The sequence below is a fragment of the Aplidium turbinatum genome, chromosome 4, assembly GCF_918807975.1.
Source record: "Aplidium turbinatum chromosome 4, kaAplTurb1.1, whole genome shotgun sequence".
Lineage (NCBI taxonomy): Eukaryota > Metazoa > Chordata > Ascidiacea > Aplousobranchia > Polyclinidae > Aplidium > Aplidium turbinatum.
In genome coordinates this window covers 17,605,024-17,622,349 of record NC_137475.1, presented here as the reverse complement: position 1 = coordinate 17,622,349, position 17,326 = coordinate 17,605,024, and the positions used below count along the sequence as shown (strand labels likewise).

The 17,326-nt window shown below is 39.9% G+C and overlaps 1 protein-coding gene across 1 annotated transcript; it reads right to left on the bottom strand.

Moving 5' to 3' along the window:
* Positions 1–13,568: 13,568 nt before the first annotated feature.
* LOC145768960 (SCAN domain-containing protein 3-like) lies at positions 13,569–13,952 on the bottom strand. Its single transcript, XM_082580562.1, has one exon. The coding sequence runs from the start codon at positions 13,950–13,952 to the stop codon at positions 13,569–13,571; it is 384 nt and encodes a 127-aa protein (XP_082436688.1).
* Between the last annotated feature and the right edge of the window lie 3,374 nt (positions 13,953–17,326).

Below are 17,326 nucleotides of genomic sequence, written 5' to 3'. Positions count from 1 at the left end.
CATACGAACGACGACGACGAGCATTAAGCAAAAAGTTGAGCAATTAATGCGACAGAAATAGGTGACAAGGGATGGGAAAACTAGAAAAAAACATATCTATGATCAAAAGTGGGAAAAACTAACCGAAAAAGGCGATCTGGTACTATGACACTTCCTCAAATGGGCAATCAACCTAATACAGAAAGTAATCACTAAGAAAACAAATCAATAGCTTTTTTCCTAAAAGTCTGAACCTTAAAACATTTGACCAGGCTAACACTCACAATAGTATTTCAATAAATATAATTTAATTTATGTTGTGGAACATGTTTTCGTTCATTAGAACTCTTCAGCACAAATGGACCGAAACAAAAATTACACTGGTCAACAAAAAAACAAAAATTTTTTCTTGCATGGGCTTTGAGAACTGATTTAGGGTAACTTTGGGGTGCTGAATCCGAATCTGACCTCAGATTTATCCTATCACGTCAGGTTTGTGAGATATGATAACAGCAAATTGCTACTTTTGTCAAAAGTGGAACATTTGGCGTTGCGTTTACCACCAACATATGCAGTGCTATAACGAAAGGTTAGTGTTAGACTGGCCAAAACAGCTTAAATAAGATTACTGAACAAGCATTGCCATAGGCCTGTTTAAATCTTTGTGGTTTCATGCAAAACATTGACAGGGTGGGGGTCAGTTATACTTTTAGCCTCCCTTTTAGCTTGTTACAAAATGCATGGTTAATAATGTTGCTTAGAAAACAAATTGGTATCAAATTTGTTTTGGTGGGTGTATTTCAGCTACTTATGTACTACATGGCCTGGATTTCTGGATATAGCAAAATGTGTATACGTGCAATAAACGCAACGTCAAATCTTCCACTTTTGACAAAAGTAACAATTTGCTGTTATCACATCTCACAAACCTGAAGTGATAGGATAAATCTGAGGTCAGATTTGGATTCAGGACCCCAAAATTACCTTAAATCCATTGAAAAACTCCATGCAAGAAAAGTTGTGTTGACCAGTGTCGAAACAAAATTAGCCTACAATATAAATAGATTTCAGCACTAGTGGACCAAAACTTTCATATTTTGGCCACATAATGAGAAGCAAATCAATGGAAAAAGACATCATGCTTGGTTTGGTGAGCGGAGGAAGAGGAAGGGGGCGCCCGAAAACAAGATGGCTTGACACGATTGTAAATGACAGTGGCATGGGAGTGCATGAATTGAAGGAGGCTGCGTGGGATCGAGAGATGTGGAGAAAGATGACGTATAGAGTGACCGAGAGTCGTAAACGACTGAACGGATGATGATGATGGACCAAAACAAACAAAAAATTACATACGGTATTAATTAGATAAAATGTTCATGACCTCCATGTTCTTTACTTTTTTTCTTTCTTTTCTTCAATTTAATTCATAAAAATTTTTAAAAAGTAAACAACATGGAGGTCATGAACATTTTATCTAATTAATACCGTATGTAATTTTTTGTTCGTTTTGGTCCACTAGTGCTGAAATCTATTTATATTGTAGGCTAATTTTGTTTCGAATAATTTTTGTTTCGGTCCAGTTGTGCTGTAGAGTTCTAATGAACGAAAACATGTTCCACAACATAAATTAAATTATATTTATTGAAATACTATTGTGAGTGTTAGCCTGGTCAAATGTTTTAAGGTTCAGACTTTTAGGAAAAAAAGCTATTGATTTGTTTTCTCTTACAGTGTTGTACTGCTTTTCAAAGTAATTATGCTCTCTATTGACGTAGCTATATTTTAAAGATTTTAATTGTATGAAACAATTGCAATAGAAAAGCTTAAGGAAAATTATTGATTGAAATAAAACCCGATAAGTACACTAGAAAACTGAAAACCCCTATATCTGTAAAAGAAGGAAAATTACTCATGTATATATATACTGCACTAAATAACCTTTGTATACCAATTAGACATGATGCACGTACTACAAGATGGGAACCCCAGTCATACAGGCTTTGACCCACTTACACAATACACAGGCTCGATGACAGAGATTTACAGACTGAAGTTTCTGATTGTCAAAGTGTTATTGTCTGTGAAATACCATCTACTAGGTAGCCTACTCCAAACAATTTGTTGCATTCCAGTAAAAATGTATTGTTTAATTTTTATTAAAACTATTGAAGAAGAGTTCAGTTGGTTACACCACAAAAATACAAAACCAAGCAACTCAACCGGTTTTAACGTATTTATCCCTACTCACAAAAATAAAGTAACTTAAAACACTGGACACAATATTATGCACATGTCTGGAATAGTCTAATTATAACTTACCGTCTGAAAAAATGGGTGCAACCTAGTTCGTACCCTGAACAGTTCGTACCTTCAGTTCGTACCCTGAAAAGATCGAGAGAAAAAATTAAAAATAGCCGAAGTCGCTGATCGCAGTTTAATAGCACAAAGCCGAACTTGCTGATCGGAGTTTCCGCAAACAAACTCGAGGGTTAGGGTTAGCGGAAACTGCGGAAAAATGAAACTGCAGAAAAATATTTGCGGAAACTGCGATTAGCGAGGGTTAGGGTTAGAGCATAGATTACTCTATAGTTAGGGTAAAGGTTAGCGGAAACTGCAAAAAAATGTTTGCGGAAACTGCGATCAGCGAGGGTTAGAGCATTGATTACTCTATGGTTAGGGTAAAGGTTAGCGGAAACTGCGGAAAAAAATTTGCGGAAACTGCGATCAGTTAGGGTTAGAGAGCATAAATTACTCGATTGTTAGAGTTAGGGCAGAGTTAGGGTAAGCGGAAACTGCGGAAAAATGTTTGCAGAAACTGCGATCAGCGAGGGTTAGAGCATAGATTACTCTAGGGTTAGGGTAAAGGTTAGCGGAAACTACAGAAAAATGTTTGCGGAAACTGCGATCAGCAAAGGTTAGGGTTAGAGCATAGATTAGTCTATGGTTAGGGTTAGCGGAAACTGCGGAAAAATGTTAGCGGAAACTGCGATGAGTGAGGGTTAGGGTTAGCGGAAACTGCGATCAGCGACTTCCGTTTTTTTTAATTTTTTCTCTCGATCTTTTTAGGGTACGAACTAGGTTGCATCCTGAAAAAATTATGACAAGTAGAGAATAAATTGTGTCAGGGTTCGATCTTAGCACTGGTCCTCTGGCCAATGTCTAGTGCGAGTTTCCCGCGGACCAGTACGAATCGTTTCGCACTGGTCCGACTGTCTGGTGCGAAAATATCGTATTATGTCGTTTGATCGTTTGGAGTGCATGGTTCTCGTTTGCGTTTCTCTTCAAGCAACAAAACACGTGATCCGTGTGTGTTAAATCGTAAGAAAAAGGCAATCGCAACATCACGTGTTAAATCGTAAAAAAAATCAATCGCAACATCACGTGATGGTGTTAAATCGTAAGAAAAAGGGTAATTGCAACAACACGTGAGCTCTGGTAATCGCAACAACCACGTAACAGATCTTCTGACCATCCAGCTACAGTCAGCAGAAATAAAAGATTTCGACCCCAAACCTGCCATACATCCATGGCTGTCAAACGATTCATCTCTGCGGTCAAGAAGGCCCGACACTGGCTATGTGTTTACAAGGCCAGACAAACACACATCGGATTCCAATTATGACCCCGTGATCGTCCCATCATTATGACCCATCATCCGATTCAGAAATTCGAGAAAAGCCCCAAGTAGATTGATTGTCTTGCCTAGATAAACTGTTGTTACTGTTATTGCCATTGTATATTTCCATGTTATTGCCACCATTCATTATTGTCGTTTTAAGGTGGTTTTCCCTGGGTTGGCCTCGTGCTTCCCACGACAATCTTGTTTTTATCAGTAAACGGGACGGACCAGTGCGATCTCATTCGGACCAGTGCAAATGGTGAGGCAATGGTCCGGTTGGCCAGTGCAAAAAAAAGTTAAAGTCGAACCCTGTGTGTCATACAAACTTATACTCATACAAACATTGAGGTGGAAGCTGACTTGGTGACCTCGTAAGGTCTTTCGCTTCCTTCATCTCTCATTTCAATATGTATGGGTACGGTATGTATTGATATTACGTATTACTATGTAGCCTAACGTACATATGTATTGTCATGATATCTTGGGAAAAAAACAAATAAACCAGTATATATATAAGTAATACATTTGAACATGCAATCTCAACACCAGGCACAAGAATTAACCAGTCAAAAACTATATAGTATATGGTACAGTAACTCAGCAAGGTACAGAGTAGGCCTACCAGTAACACATGTATGACAAATTTTTATTTAGTCAATTCCATTCACATGAAGTGAAAAATTTACTTTTGTGGCACAAAAATTTATTGGTCTAACTCAAAATAAATTGACTATGTCATTAAATGTCAACTGTTTTGTTACTGATTGCTACAAGAAATTTAGCTTTAACAGTTGTTGTTTTTGTTTAGATGCTTTTTCTCATAATACTTTTGCAGGGCATAAAATTTTTTGATATTTAAATAATACCAAAGGATTTCACTTTGAGTATCGCAGTAACAAATAACTTTTCTTTTCATTGTTATTGAACATCAACCTTTGTCACATTAAGAGCACAGGATCAGGAAGCTGCTGCCTCATGACAGTTATACTGTAGTCTTTCGCTGTTTCCTGTCTGTAGTGGAATCTAGTTTGTTATGGTAATATTTTATTTGGGCATTGTTTATAATTGTACCATACTATTCTCACAAAAGACGAAATATAAGTTTTCTCTTACTCTCTGGTCTAAACTCTGAGAATAACGGTCAACTTTTTTCTCGCAACATTAACACAAGCTCAAGCTGATTTCGTTGCTATCATATTAATTGTTCTTAAATGAAGCTGCTCTACTGATTTCTTTTTATAAAAATATAAAGTAGGCTTATCTGCTAGAGTTGAGCATGGAGTAGAGCTGGAGTTTGCCCGATTTTCAGAAAATGGAGTAGATTCGAACCTTTATTTTTCACAAAAGTTTTGGAGTGGAGTGAGTTCGAAGTTTGGTTTAACAACTGTGCATAGAAGTTAAGTCAAATAAGTTTTGTTTGTAGAAGAGAAAAAGAAAAACTGTTCCAACAATTTTCGACCTGGCGGTAGGCCTAATGCTTATAAGTATGAAGGCTTTTTTATTTTGAGCTCTTTAGCTTATTGAAAGACTTTGAGTCTCTAGCTACAAATGGATAATATGGTAGCCACTTTAACAAGTCGAAATTCTGCCACTGAAATTGACTACAATGCAACCGCCAACCAATCAGAACGTGTTATAAGAGGCTACCGTCCAATTGTGACCCTTCTAGCACTCATTCAGAGAGTTAATGCTTGTTTTGAACTTTATTTGGTAATTACAGAAGAAAAAGAGCAATAGCAGTGGTGAGAATCGAACACGCGTCAATGAAATGACTACTTTCTAGCCCTAACCCTAACCCCTAAGCCAACCAGCTGACAAAAAATCCATCACTTAATTTGCTTTCTATGATCTTCTTTTCGCCATTTTTTACGTCACTTAAACCGTAGCTTATGATTGGTTGGCGGTTTCTTCTAGTCAATTTCAGTGGCATAATTTCGACTTGTTAAAGTGGCTACCGGATAATATAGGGTTTCTTTCTATGAATAAGGTTGCCCACAAAAACTAAACAAGTTAAATGTAATATTAAATGTATTTTTTGTTAATCAAAGTTTGTTTTGTTTTTCATATATTTATCCTGCATTGCGGGAAAGCGGACTTGAGCGCTGTGCATCAGTGTACGCCTTCCGACGTACACCTGACCTACGCTGCAGCCGACAGCAATGTCTGTTTCCGGTTGTCTACTCTACTTATGACTTAAATTTGGTAGGGGAAGGTATGGACTGATGAGCCACTTTTTCACATTAAAAGCTATAGTTGGTTAACCAATCACTCTACGATGACGAAACTTCCACACAACATAGTGTCATCACTTCAGTATATTGTGTAATAAATTCAACCACATATAATTATAGGATCAACAAAAATATTTGACAACATTGACGGTGATCAGAGTGGTTCAAGGGTGCAAATGCGTTTGGACCCTTGAACCACCGGGTATGGACCCTTGAACCACTCTGATAAGTTTGACCTTAAAGATGTTTAGAGCAAACTTTTATGATACAATAAATACACTGTCAAATGCGCACACTGCTAACAGTTTGCAAAAATAGATTAAGCAATATTAAACTGCGAAAAGTCGGTTCAAAACTTTTTAATGTCGACTGTTTGTTTTGTCGTTCCTGCAAGCGGTGGGGGGAGGACAAAAACAATTGATAAGGCATCACCAGCTTCGCTAGTCATTTTAAAATACTTTACACTCTACTTAAAATACTACACAATAATTTCTAAAATACAAAAATAAATGAAACATGTTTATTGTCCCTCAATTAGGCATTGTGCTAACCCATGAACTATGTGGTTCAAGGGACAACACTTTTGGTGGATCATCGGTCAGAACTGTTGGTGACAAAGTTCCATCTTAGCTTTACTTAATTAGAATGAAGTAAAGTCTAAATGAACTGTACTAAATCCTGCACTATATAAGCCCATTACAATTTCTGAATTTTATATCTCGATGCTAGCTGTATTTAAGTACGGTATCTGTAAAGCTTCAAACGCAAACGAGAAATTTTACTAAAACACCTCAAAATCACACCCCACCCTCTAACTTGCAAAATTTTAAAAGATTCCATCCAGAACTTTCCAAGAAATACAATTGAACTAAATGCAACTTATTTAGTTGATAAAAAATCTACTATAAGGTTTTATTCGAATTTGGAAGGGGGTGGTTCATGGGTCAGGTATGGTCATGGGTCCATACCTTCCTCTACTACCCATTACTCGAAATCGATCACTGGGTAGAGGCAATTATCGTAAAGTTTCTTGCCCAGAGAAACAACAGCAAGTGCGGGTGGCTGGAGTCGACCATGCATCAGGCTCTCGACTGCGAGCCCAACGCGCTAACTACTCGGCCACTGCTACAAGCTCTTATTCGGGAAATTGAGAAATACTTATCATGTCTAACTATCAGGTAGACGCTTTAACCCATTTAGTTTATTGTGACGGGTGTCAGAAAAGCGGCATTCTTCCGTCGTGAATTTTAGCCTACCTTCTTGTCCTAGAGTCGTTCGGTCCAGGGTTGTCAGATTAGTTATAGCCAGGGCTGGATTTCAGCCGGAGCGCCGCTCCGGAAGCTCGATCAAAAAGTTGACTTGTCCGGAACGGCGTTCCGGAAGCTCAAATGTTTTTATGCTCTTATTATGCTTTTCCCTGTTCAGAGTAGCGTTAAGATGGTGTTTGTAATTTGTATCATTTATTTTATCCATTATTGTGCAACCTTGCGGCAGGTTGACTGTCCCAGCGCCACGCCCTGACGTTTACATTGAGCCACCTTATTACGTTACAATTGATTTTTCCTGTATTTTTCCACTTTTATTACTCACTGTTTCCCGCTGCTTAGCAGTTAGTATCGCTCTTAGTATGTCTTGCCCTATGCAGAGTAGCCTTGTATGTCTGAGCAGTCGTGGTACCAACTGGAAAGAGTAACAATAAGAACAGTCTTATTCTGCGACCTATTGGGCAAGATCCCTATACAGAAGTATGTTATGAAGAAAGTGTTATCTGCAGAAAGTATGATTGGGTGAATAAGTAAATTCGCAAATGCTTGTACGCAGTGTTGGGTAAATTCAGTGCAATTGGGAGTTACTTATCGACTTGAAAACCGCAGGCTATTATATTATTCTTTCTTCCTTTTGCTTTACAGAAAAAATCTAAATTCGAATTATTTTGCATCGTTAACATCAATTCCTTTTTATCTTTCGAACTGAAACCGATATTTAGACAGAGAATATGCGCATGAACTCTCGATGAAAATACGGTCAATGAATATAGCCGGGATGGCTTTAAATGTAGGCCTATGTAATAATTATTAAAAAAAGGGGCGATTACTTTAAACCCGTATCAACGTAAAATCAATCGGGGATCCGTGTAAAGCAGATAGCCTACAAAAGCATCAAAAATTTAAGAAAAATGTGAACACTATAATATAAACGACGACCTTTTAGAGTACATGTTAGTTGTATGAGTAGCCTACATGCATAAAAGTGAGACAAAGTCCAATTTGAAATTCTAATTGGACTTTGCCTCACTTTTATGCATGTAGCCTACTCATACAATTAACATGTAGGTACTCTAAAAGGTCGTCGTTTATATTATAGTGTTCACATTTTTCTTAAACTATGTAATAATATCGGAAAATGTAAAGTTAAAAAATCTCAGCTAAGTGGTCTTGGTCTTTGGAGGCGTCCCGTTTTGAAGTCACAAAAATATGGTAAGCCTATTTATACATACAGTAGCCTACTATCTTTTATTCGCGGTAGGCTATAGCTTTGCTATGTCCTGAAGAGTTTTTTGAGTTGTTGAGTCTTTTCATCCGTAACCATTCGTTTCTGAGTAATCAAAGGTGTTGCTGGATTTTTTTTTTCAATTCAATTCAATTTATTTTTCTTTGTCGCAAAACAACAGCAATGATAAAGTTACTAATGGTTTACGGGAACAAATCAACAAAAGGAAACGGCGGCAAAACCACTTAGAGGAGTAAAAATTCTCAATTTGTCAATTGACCCTCCTAAGGTGGCTGGAAAAGCGGAGCTGCACGTCTGTAATGTAATATTCCTAATAAAAACCCAGTTTATATACCAAAAATGCAACAAAGTGTGTGTTTGCATCTTCAGGTGACCTTGTTCGGTCAAAGCGCTGGTTATCTAACGGAAGAAGGATGCAGACAGATCTTGGAAACTAACAATTGGGATCTTGTGGCGGCATGATTCACATCAATAGGTGCAGACCACGGGATTGAACAAGAAAATTGTGAACTCAAGGTTATTGGAGGCATAGTTGGTATTAGGGCAAGGGAAGGTTAGTTGATACACCACTAAAAACGGATTCCAGAAAACGTATTTTGTAGAAATACTGCCACCAACTGGTGAAGAATGATGATTGAATGGTGATATGATGATTTCGCGGTTATCCAGTTTCAAGTTTGTAAAATAATGCAAAATGTTCAAAAATTGAGTTGTTTTGCAAATTTTTTCAAATTTACAGTTCAGTTAATTCTTGAGTGTTTGAAAAACAGTAAGAGATTACGTAACTTCTTGGCGACAGGCAGTGTATAGGTGTAAAGTATTATTGCATATATCAAATCATTTTTAACTGACTTTGTTAGATTGATGACAGACACATTTTTGATAAAAGTAAGGAAAAGGTTAGTTGATACACTGTATCAACTAACCTGCATTCGTACATTCAGTAACCTGCAATATTTCAACCATATTTTCAGGTAAAATACGTAGCCTACATGTGAAACTCTGTAAATCTGCTTGGAAATAGTTGTTGAACATTTAAGCTTCTTCTTCTTGCGTTTGAGGCCACCACAGATCACGTTGTTACATCCAGGCGCAGCAGCCAATGGATTGTGTATTCATCGAGCGTTGTTAGGTCCACATGTCTATCTTGTGGTCGGTATACAGGACATTGATAGATAATGTGGTGTGCAGTTTGAAAATCTGAGCCACACGCACAAGATGATGAATCGGCGAGGCCCCACTGGAACATGTTGCTGCTAAAACGGCCCACTCCAGTCCGCAGGCGATTGAGCTTCACCCATTCCTTCCGGGGTAGTTCTGCTCCAGGTGGGGTGCTGGTATTGGGAAGGACTGTGAATTGGGTTGGTCTCGCAACTTCTCTCCATTCACGGCTCCAAACTTCGGAAATGTGGAAGTTCGATTTGCAGATAGCTGCAGCATATCGGGAGAACGGGCGTCGAGATTTCAAGCTCTGGGGCTTTTGGGAGTGCGAGTTTAGAACAATCTGGTTGAGGAGGTGGCCATCCTTTGACATAGCTTGTAGGACCAGACTACGTACGTGGTTTTCCCTACGAAGTCTACCTGGGGCGATGCCTGATAGTACCGGCAGAAAGTCAGTGGGAGTTGGAAGCAGGCAACCGGTGATTATTCTCATGGTGGTGTTGAGGGCAGTGTCAATTTTGGAAGTGTGTACGCTGCGGCACCAAGTGGGGGAAGCATATTCGGAGTTGCTGTAAACAAGTGCAAGAGCTCTTGTACGGATTGTGGATGTACTAGCACCCCAGGAAGTTCCAGCTAGGCATCTCAGCAGGTTGTTGCGTGCTGATAGCTTAGCATGGAGGGCTTCAGCATGGTGTTTGTAGGTTAATTGTCAGTCGAGATTCACTCCTAGGTAGGTCGGACACGGGTTGTGTGGGAGTGGGTTTCCGTTGAGACTGACAATTGGCGCGTAGATTCCATGTTGCAAAGGTGAAAAGGTGTGACGGTGGTCTTTGCCAGGCTCAGTTTCAGCATCCACAGGTTCAGGTAGTCTGCGATTTGGGCCATGTCATCTGTAAGTGCTTCCTCTACCACATGCCAGGACTTGTCAGAATTGAGTAGTGCCAGATCATCAGCATAGTCGTACTGGCGTGACGTAGTCTCTGGCATGTCACTAATGTGAATGTTAAATAGTAGGGGTGATAAGCATGATCCTTGCGGAACACCGTTTCTTAAGCGGCTGGGCCGGCTGCACTGCCCGTCACTCGTCTTAAGCAAAAAGGTCCGATTTGCAAGAATATTTGCGAGAAATTGCACTACCTTTTTGTCTGGGATCATGCGGAGAAGCTTTAGGGATAGCCCTTGGTGCCACACAGTGTCACTCATAGGCAACAGTGAGGTCCACCAAGATTACTCCTGCTTTGTTGCCCTTTTCAAAACTTTTCTTTATATCCACGGTCAGCTTGACTGCTTGATGAGTCGTACAGCGTCCGTGCCGAAATCCAGCTTGTTCTTTTGGTAGCTGGGGATCAACAACTGGCTCAAGTCTAGTTAGCATGAGCCGTTCCAGGATCTTGTATGGGACACAGAGTAGTGATATTGGACGATAGCTCTTGGGATCATCAGCTGGCTTGTTTGGTTTAGGTAGTGCCACTACAGTTGCTTTTCGCCAGATTTTAGGTATGGCCTGGAGGGTCAGGCAAGCAGAATAGAACCTTTTTGTTTGTTTGTTTGTTTATCTTTATCCTGCATTGCGGGAAAGCGGACTTGAGCGCTATGCATCGGTGTACGCCTTCCGACATACACCTGACCCACGCTGCAGCCGACGGCAATGTCTGTTTTCCGGTTGTCTACTTTACTTATGACTTAAATTTGGTACTACCCATTACTCGAAATCGATCACTAGGTAGAGGCAATTATCGTAAAGTTTCTTGCCCAGAGAAACAACAGCAAGTGCGGGTGGCTGGAGTCGAACATGCAGGCTCTCGACTGCGAGCCCAACGCGCTAACCACTCGGCCACGGCTGCCGAACCTTTTCAACCATGCCAGACATTTGGAGCCACAGTGCCTCAAGAATTCTGGAGGGATGTTATCGGGCCCTTGTGCTTTCCCGCTTTTAACTTGTTTGATGGCAGACGCAAGTTCTCTGGTGCTGAAGGGGCTGACAGATGGCCATCTGCGCTTGAGGCGTTCCAGAGCCTACTGCATTCCTGCTTCACTGCAAGGACGTGCTTCTTGTTTGCCACTTTACATTTGCCATTGGCTAGGAGCTGTTGTGCTATGGCGTTAGCGGTTACAGGGCATCGTTTAGGATTGGAGGTGCGGTATGTAAGGCGGTTGAAGGTTTTCCATGCAGCTCTGCTCGAGTGGGTGAGGTCAATGCCTTGCACTGTGTCTACCAAACGCTGCGTACGTTTCACGTTGAGGTGTTCTAACAGATCAGTGGCAGTCATGGATGTCTCTTCACTGGTTTTTGAGGCCAGGAACGCATCATAGCGTTTGTTGCATTCTTCGTCCAATGATGGTATAAATTGACGACGGAATCCACGGGGGATGGAGTTCTTTGCTGCCACAAGTAAGGTTTTGCAGAAGGCTTTATAAGACTTTTCCAGTCCGTCAGAAGTTGGTTCTGGGAGGTGCCGGGTTTTCTTTTCAACCAGGAGTGTGAATTTGGTCCAGTTTGCCTTGCGAAAATTCCACCTCTTCACAGGTTTGCTTTAAACTGGGTTGAATGGGTTTTCAGGGGTGATGAGCGATGGTCTATGTTGGGACTTAGGAAAGGGGTTAAGGATGGTACGGTTTGGTAAAGGTCCTTTGAGGTTGGCAAAGGCAAGATCTGGATTGGTTGTTGTTTTCCATCTTCCTGACAAAGAACTGTCTGGTTGTTTTGGGTTGAACATTAATTGGATACCAGTGACAGCTGCCCATGATTCAAGCGCTATGCCGTCTGCATTTGAGTGGCGGTAGCCCCAGGTTGTGCTGTGGGAATTGAAGTCTCCGGCATATATGCATGGTGGAGCAAAGGCGGGAATGGAGTTAGCTTGCAGACGTGTATTTGGTGGTTTATACACGTCGATCACAGCTGTGCCTTCGATTTCAGTGGCTGTCCATTCAACTTCACAGTCAGGGTTGGATGAAGCAATCGGTATCCACTTAGCGGAGTTCTTTACATCAGGGGTCGGCAACCTTTTTTGCTCTGCGGACCGGTTTCAAAATGAAATTTTTTCGCGGACCGGTCTTTAAAAAAATCTAATGTTCAACCATGAAAATTTATTGCAGCTCATATACTGTAATGTCATTATTTAATGTGGGCCTTGGGCTTGTTTTGCCTCAACGAGACGATCCCACCTAGGAAATATAGAACTCAACGACACCCGCAATGTTTCTCTCACGTCCAATCTGTTTCGCGGTTTCGTCTTTGTTGCTGCCATTACAGAAAATCCAGACTCGCATAAATAGGATGTCGGAAATGGCAGCAAGGTTTTTAATGCTTTTATGGCAAGGTCAGGGTATTCCGGCAAGACTTTCATCCAAAACGTTGGTAGAGTCGTTGTATGAAAAATAACTTTCAAGCTACCGTCATTAGCAATATCCAGGAGCTGGTCCTGTTGTCGAACAGGTAAGGTCGATTCACCAGGTTTGAAAATAAATGGATTACGGATCCAATCCTTTGCATTTCGAGGGTCTTTAGCGCTTGGAAAATAGCGCTTGAATTCTATTAAAAGAGTAGCCTACGCAAGTGTCTGCTCACAAGTTCGGAGAACTCTTACTCAGGCTCACTGTCTTTCAAAGTCTCTGCTAATGTTTGAAACATGTCAAAAACCCCTTTGTTTACGCGCTGCTCCCACAATTTTAGTTTTTCTGTAAACGCAGCCACTTTATCTGCCAACTTGAATACAGTTGTCATTTTGCCCTGAAGTGAAAGATTTAGTTCATTGAGCAGATTGAATATGTCACACAAGTAGGCAAGTTTGAGAACCCATTTTTCATCAATAAATTTGCTAGCAAGATCTGAATTTTTCTCCAAAAGAAACCTTTGCAGTGGCTCACTTAGTTCAAAAACTCTGTTCAGTGATTTTCCTCTGGTGAGCCACCTTACTTCTGTGTACAACAGAAGGCATTTGTGCTCGGCATCCATGTCCTCACATATCTGCTCAAACAGCCGAGTGTTCAGTGCATGTGCTTTTATAAGGTTGATCATTTTTACTACATCATTGAATACACTATGAAGCTCGGATGATATTTTTCGGCTAGCCAGCATTTCTCTGTGAAGTGTGAATGAAACAATGAGTGGCCTCGCACTCTGGTGCGACCTCCTTAATTCGAGCAGTCAAACCAGACAGACGACCAATCATGGCTGCAGCCCCATCCGTACACAGACCGACACAAAAAGACCAGTTTAGTTTCCCTATGAAATACTCATTCAGAGTCTTCCACAGTTCGGAGGCTGTGTTTTTTTTTGGCAAATACAAAGCACATAACATGTCCTCATGAACATCCTCTTCATAAAGATATCGAACAAAAACTAGCAGCACAGCTTTGTCTTCCATATCAGTAGATTCATCACGCTGAATCGCAAACCATGGTGACTTCACCAACCGCTCTAACAGTTGAGCTTCAATGTCTATCGCCATGTCCTCAATACGTCTCGCAACAGTGCGCGCAGAAAGCGAAACCTGCGCTATCTTTTTAGCTGCCGATTCTCCTAAAACTTCACGGCAAATATCACTACACGCTGGTAAAATCAATTCTTCTCCGATAGTAGCCTAAATGGTTTATTAGTCTTAGCGACGCGGTGAGACACCAAGTACGATGCTCTTAGTGCATTTGGCTTTGTTGATAAACCTGTCCTTAGTAATCGTTTTTCAGCTTCGTGATCACTTTTTCTTCTTTCAAAAAAGTCCAAAGGTTTACCTTTTAGTTCGGGATGTTTTGTGTGCAAGTGCCGAATTAGTTTTGAGGGCTTCATAGCGTCGTTTGATAACTTGCTGTTACAAATTAGACAGAGCGGATAAGGTGTTTCGGAATCACAAGTTGAAATGAATCCGTACTTTACATAGGACGACTTATAATGGCGAATGAAAGAAGCCTTCCTTTTTTTTGAGGTTGTAGATGTAGACCCCTCGTTTGCGACATCAGATTTTTCAAATACTGTTGGCCCACGGCCATTTCCAAAAAAACTCAACATAGATGTTTGTTTTGTACTCATTTTTCTCGGATAAATCTGTAATATTTTACCAATTAAGTTTCAGTAACAATTTCTTAGGTCCATCTAATTTACTGAGTGTCGGAATGAGGGTTAATTCACCGTACTACAACCAAAAACCAAATCCAAACCCTAACCCCAACCCTTACTTAATTCTAACCCTAATTCCGAAAAATCGGATATTTCGATATTTTCCTTTCCGACGTTAAGTGTCGGAATTATGGGAATGTTACGGTCTACGGAAACCTAACACTAATCATAACGTTCACCATAAACCTAAATCTAATCCTCAGTCCTCACCCTAAGCTTACCCATAACTTCCTGATAAATTAGCTTTTATTCTAAATATTCCGATACTCCGACGCTCTTTAAATTAGTTGGACGCCAATTTCTGTAGCAGCTGCTTTGTTAAGTGTTATGCTGGTATTACAGTCTAGTCCTACCATAGTTTGACTTTATGAACTTTTAATCAATAGTCAAACTGCTACTCCCAAAAACTTCTGCACTCTATCTTCTAATTTCACACTCACAAATGAATGGTCAACGTAAAAGTTAAGTCACTCTTTTTGAAAATGAATCGCACAGTCAGTAACTGTTGTAAAATGGCACCTAGAGAAAAGTTACTATGACGTAATAACAGCATTGCTGCCTCGCCAGTCTCAACAAGCTCAAGAAAATGCACGTGGTAGAGGTTAGCAAGTTTAATGAAGAAAGGACGCCTCTACATGTGTATTGATTAAAAAGATTAATTTGAATTTTTATCAGTTAATCTTAGACCACTATAATAATTCTGAACGTTCACTTAATTTGTAAAAGTATATGAACTCTTCGCGGACCGGCTATGAACTCCTCGCGGACCGGCAGCGGTCCGCGGACCGGTGATTGCCGACCCCTGCTTTACATAATTATGTGGCTATTCCATAAATATTGCTATTGGTGCATGCTGCCAGGGTATATCCACTGATCTTTGACTTCGATACTTTGGTGGTGTGGGTTTCTTGCAGGAGTGATGCAGTCACGTTATGCTTTTGTGTGAGATGTTCCAACATGTCGCATTTGGCTTTGGTAAGGCCTTCAACGTTTAGCTGCAAGATTGTTACTCCGACAGGATGAATTTCTCTCATTGGACACCGGGGCCGAGGGTTTATCCTTTTACCACCCCAGGTGCCCTGTGAGTTGCGGTCTCTGATTGTTGCCATTCGCTTCATTAATATGAATTACCAGGACTCACCACGAGGAGGTTGGCAACATGAGTCCCAAACAGCTTTACACACAGCTTAAACATTTAAGCTGTGTGTAAATGAAGCTGCAGAACCTGTGAACTTCACAATATCACAGAATTAATAAGGCCTCTTTGACAACATGCCCCAGGTTTATAAAACAAAAACTGATCGATGCTACAGATCAACAGAAGACTCTCTACGTCAACCCTTACTGTCATAGGTAAGAATTGACAATCACGCCAATTTCCAGATCTGTATAACAGGTTGACGTTAGGAAGAACATCCGGATGTATAATATCTTTATCACATTTTACACTAGATAACGCTATAAGACTGCAGCACTGTCATGGCTTTTGGTTAACCCCTGACCTGGTAATATGGTTCTACTATCTACACTACAGTAGTTTGAGTATAAATGTCAAAAGTATAAAGTATACTAATTAAAAAGGGGTTTGACACATTTAACCTTAAATAAACGTAAAGTTTGTAAGGGATCCACGTAAAGCAGATACTTATGTGTCGAAAATTTAAGAAAAAAAAAGGTAGAATACCTTAACATTAGGGTGGGCCAAAATTGAGCGTTTTTCAAATTTATCTTTCAATCGCTTCAATAAATTGGTAAAAGTTGCCATTTTCTATATGGTTAACGATGGCAAAAAAATTTTTTTGAATAAAAAAGTTTTTAGAGTCCCGCAAACGCCCCAAAGTGCTCTAATTTTGTTAAATTTCGCAAAAAAACGCCAATTATACCATCTAAATTATCGCTAATCCTTCTTATACTTGACAAATATATGGAGCAACTTGATATACAACATGTAAAAAAAATTGATTAACATGGCTCAAATACTTAGTAAAATATTCATGTTTAAAGTTTTAAAATTTTCAGCCACATGGTGGCGCTATAATTTTATATTTCCTTTAATAACTGGTGACACACTGATGCCACCGACATGTACAAGGTGTCAATGGAAAGGTAATTAGCGCGGCTAAACGATTGTGTATTGAACTTGGTCATGATAATGTTTGATGACGTCATTATGACGTAATATATTGGAAATTGAGTTCATATGAACGATTCATTTGCCTTTCACAATATATCGAATTCTTAAAGTACAACTTTTAATTAGTGATATTTTCTTCCCAGTTTAAAGTTACATTTTCTTTTGGATACAGGTAATCAGAAGTACGTGGTTTGTAATTATACACTTATACAGACAGTAAGTGATACTAATGCACAACACTATAAGTCAAGAAATCAGCCAAAGTTTTTTTGGTTACTGGTTCAGATGCAGTAGCTGCAGATCGTTGGAATTTTCTAACTGCATCAATCACTTTATATGTTGCTTGTAGCTGCTTTTCATTTTTTGGCTTTGTATGACCATGAAGAGATGTTGCCATGCCAAGTGCTCTTTCGGCACAATCATTTACCACTGACAGATTCTTGACAACAGATATGGTATATTGATAGTCTGGTGATTCAGGCCATTTAAACGCTGACAGTTTTAGCAACTCTTCAAGGAAATGTAGAAGATCAAAAAGTCTATATGTGTCGGCCCCAACAAAATCTTTCAATTACTTA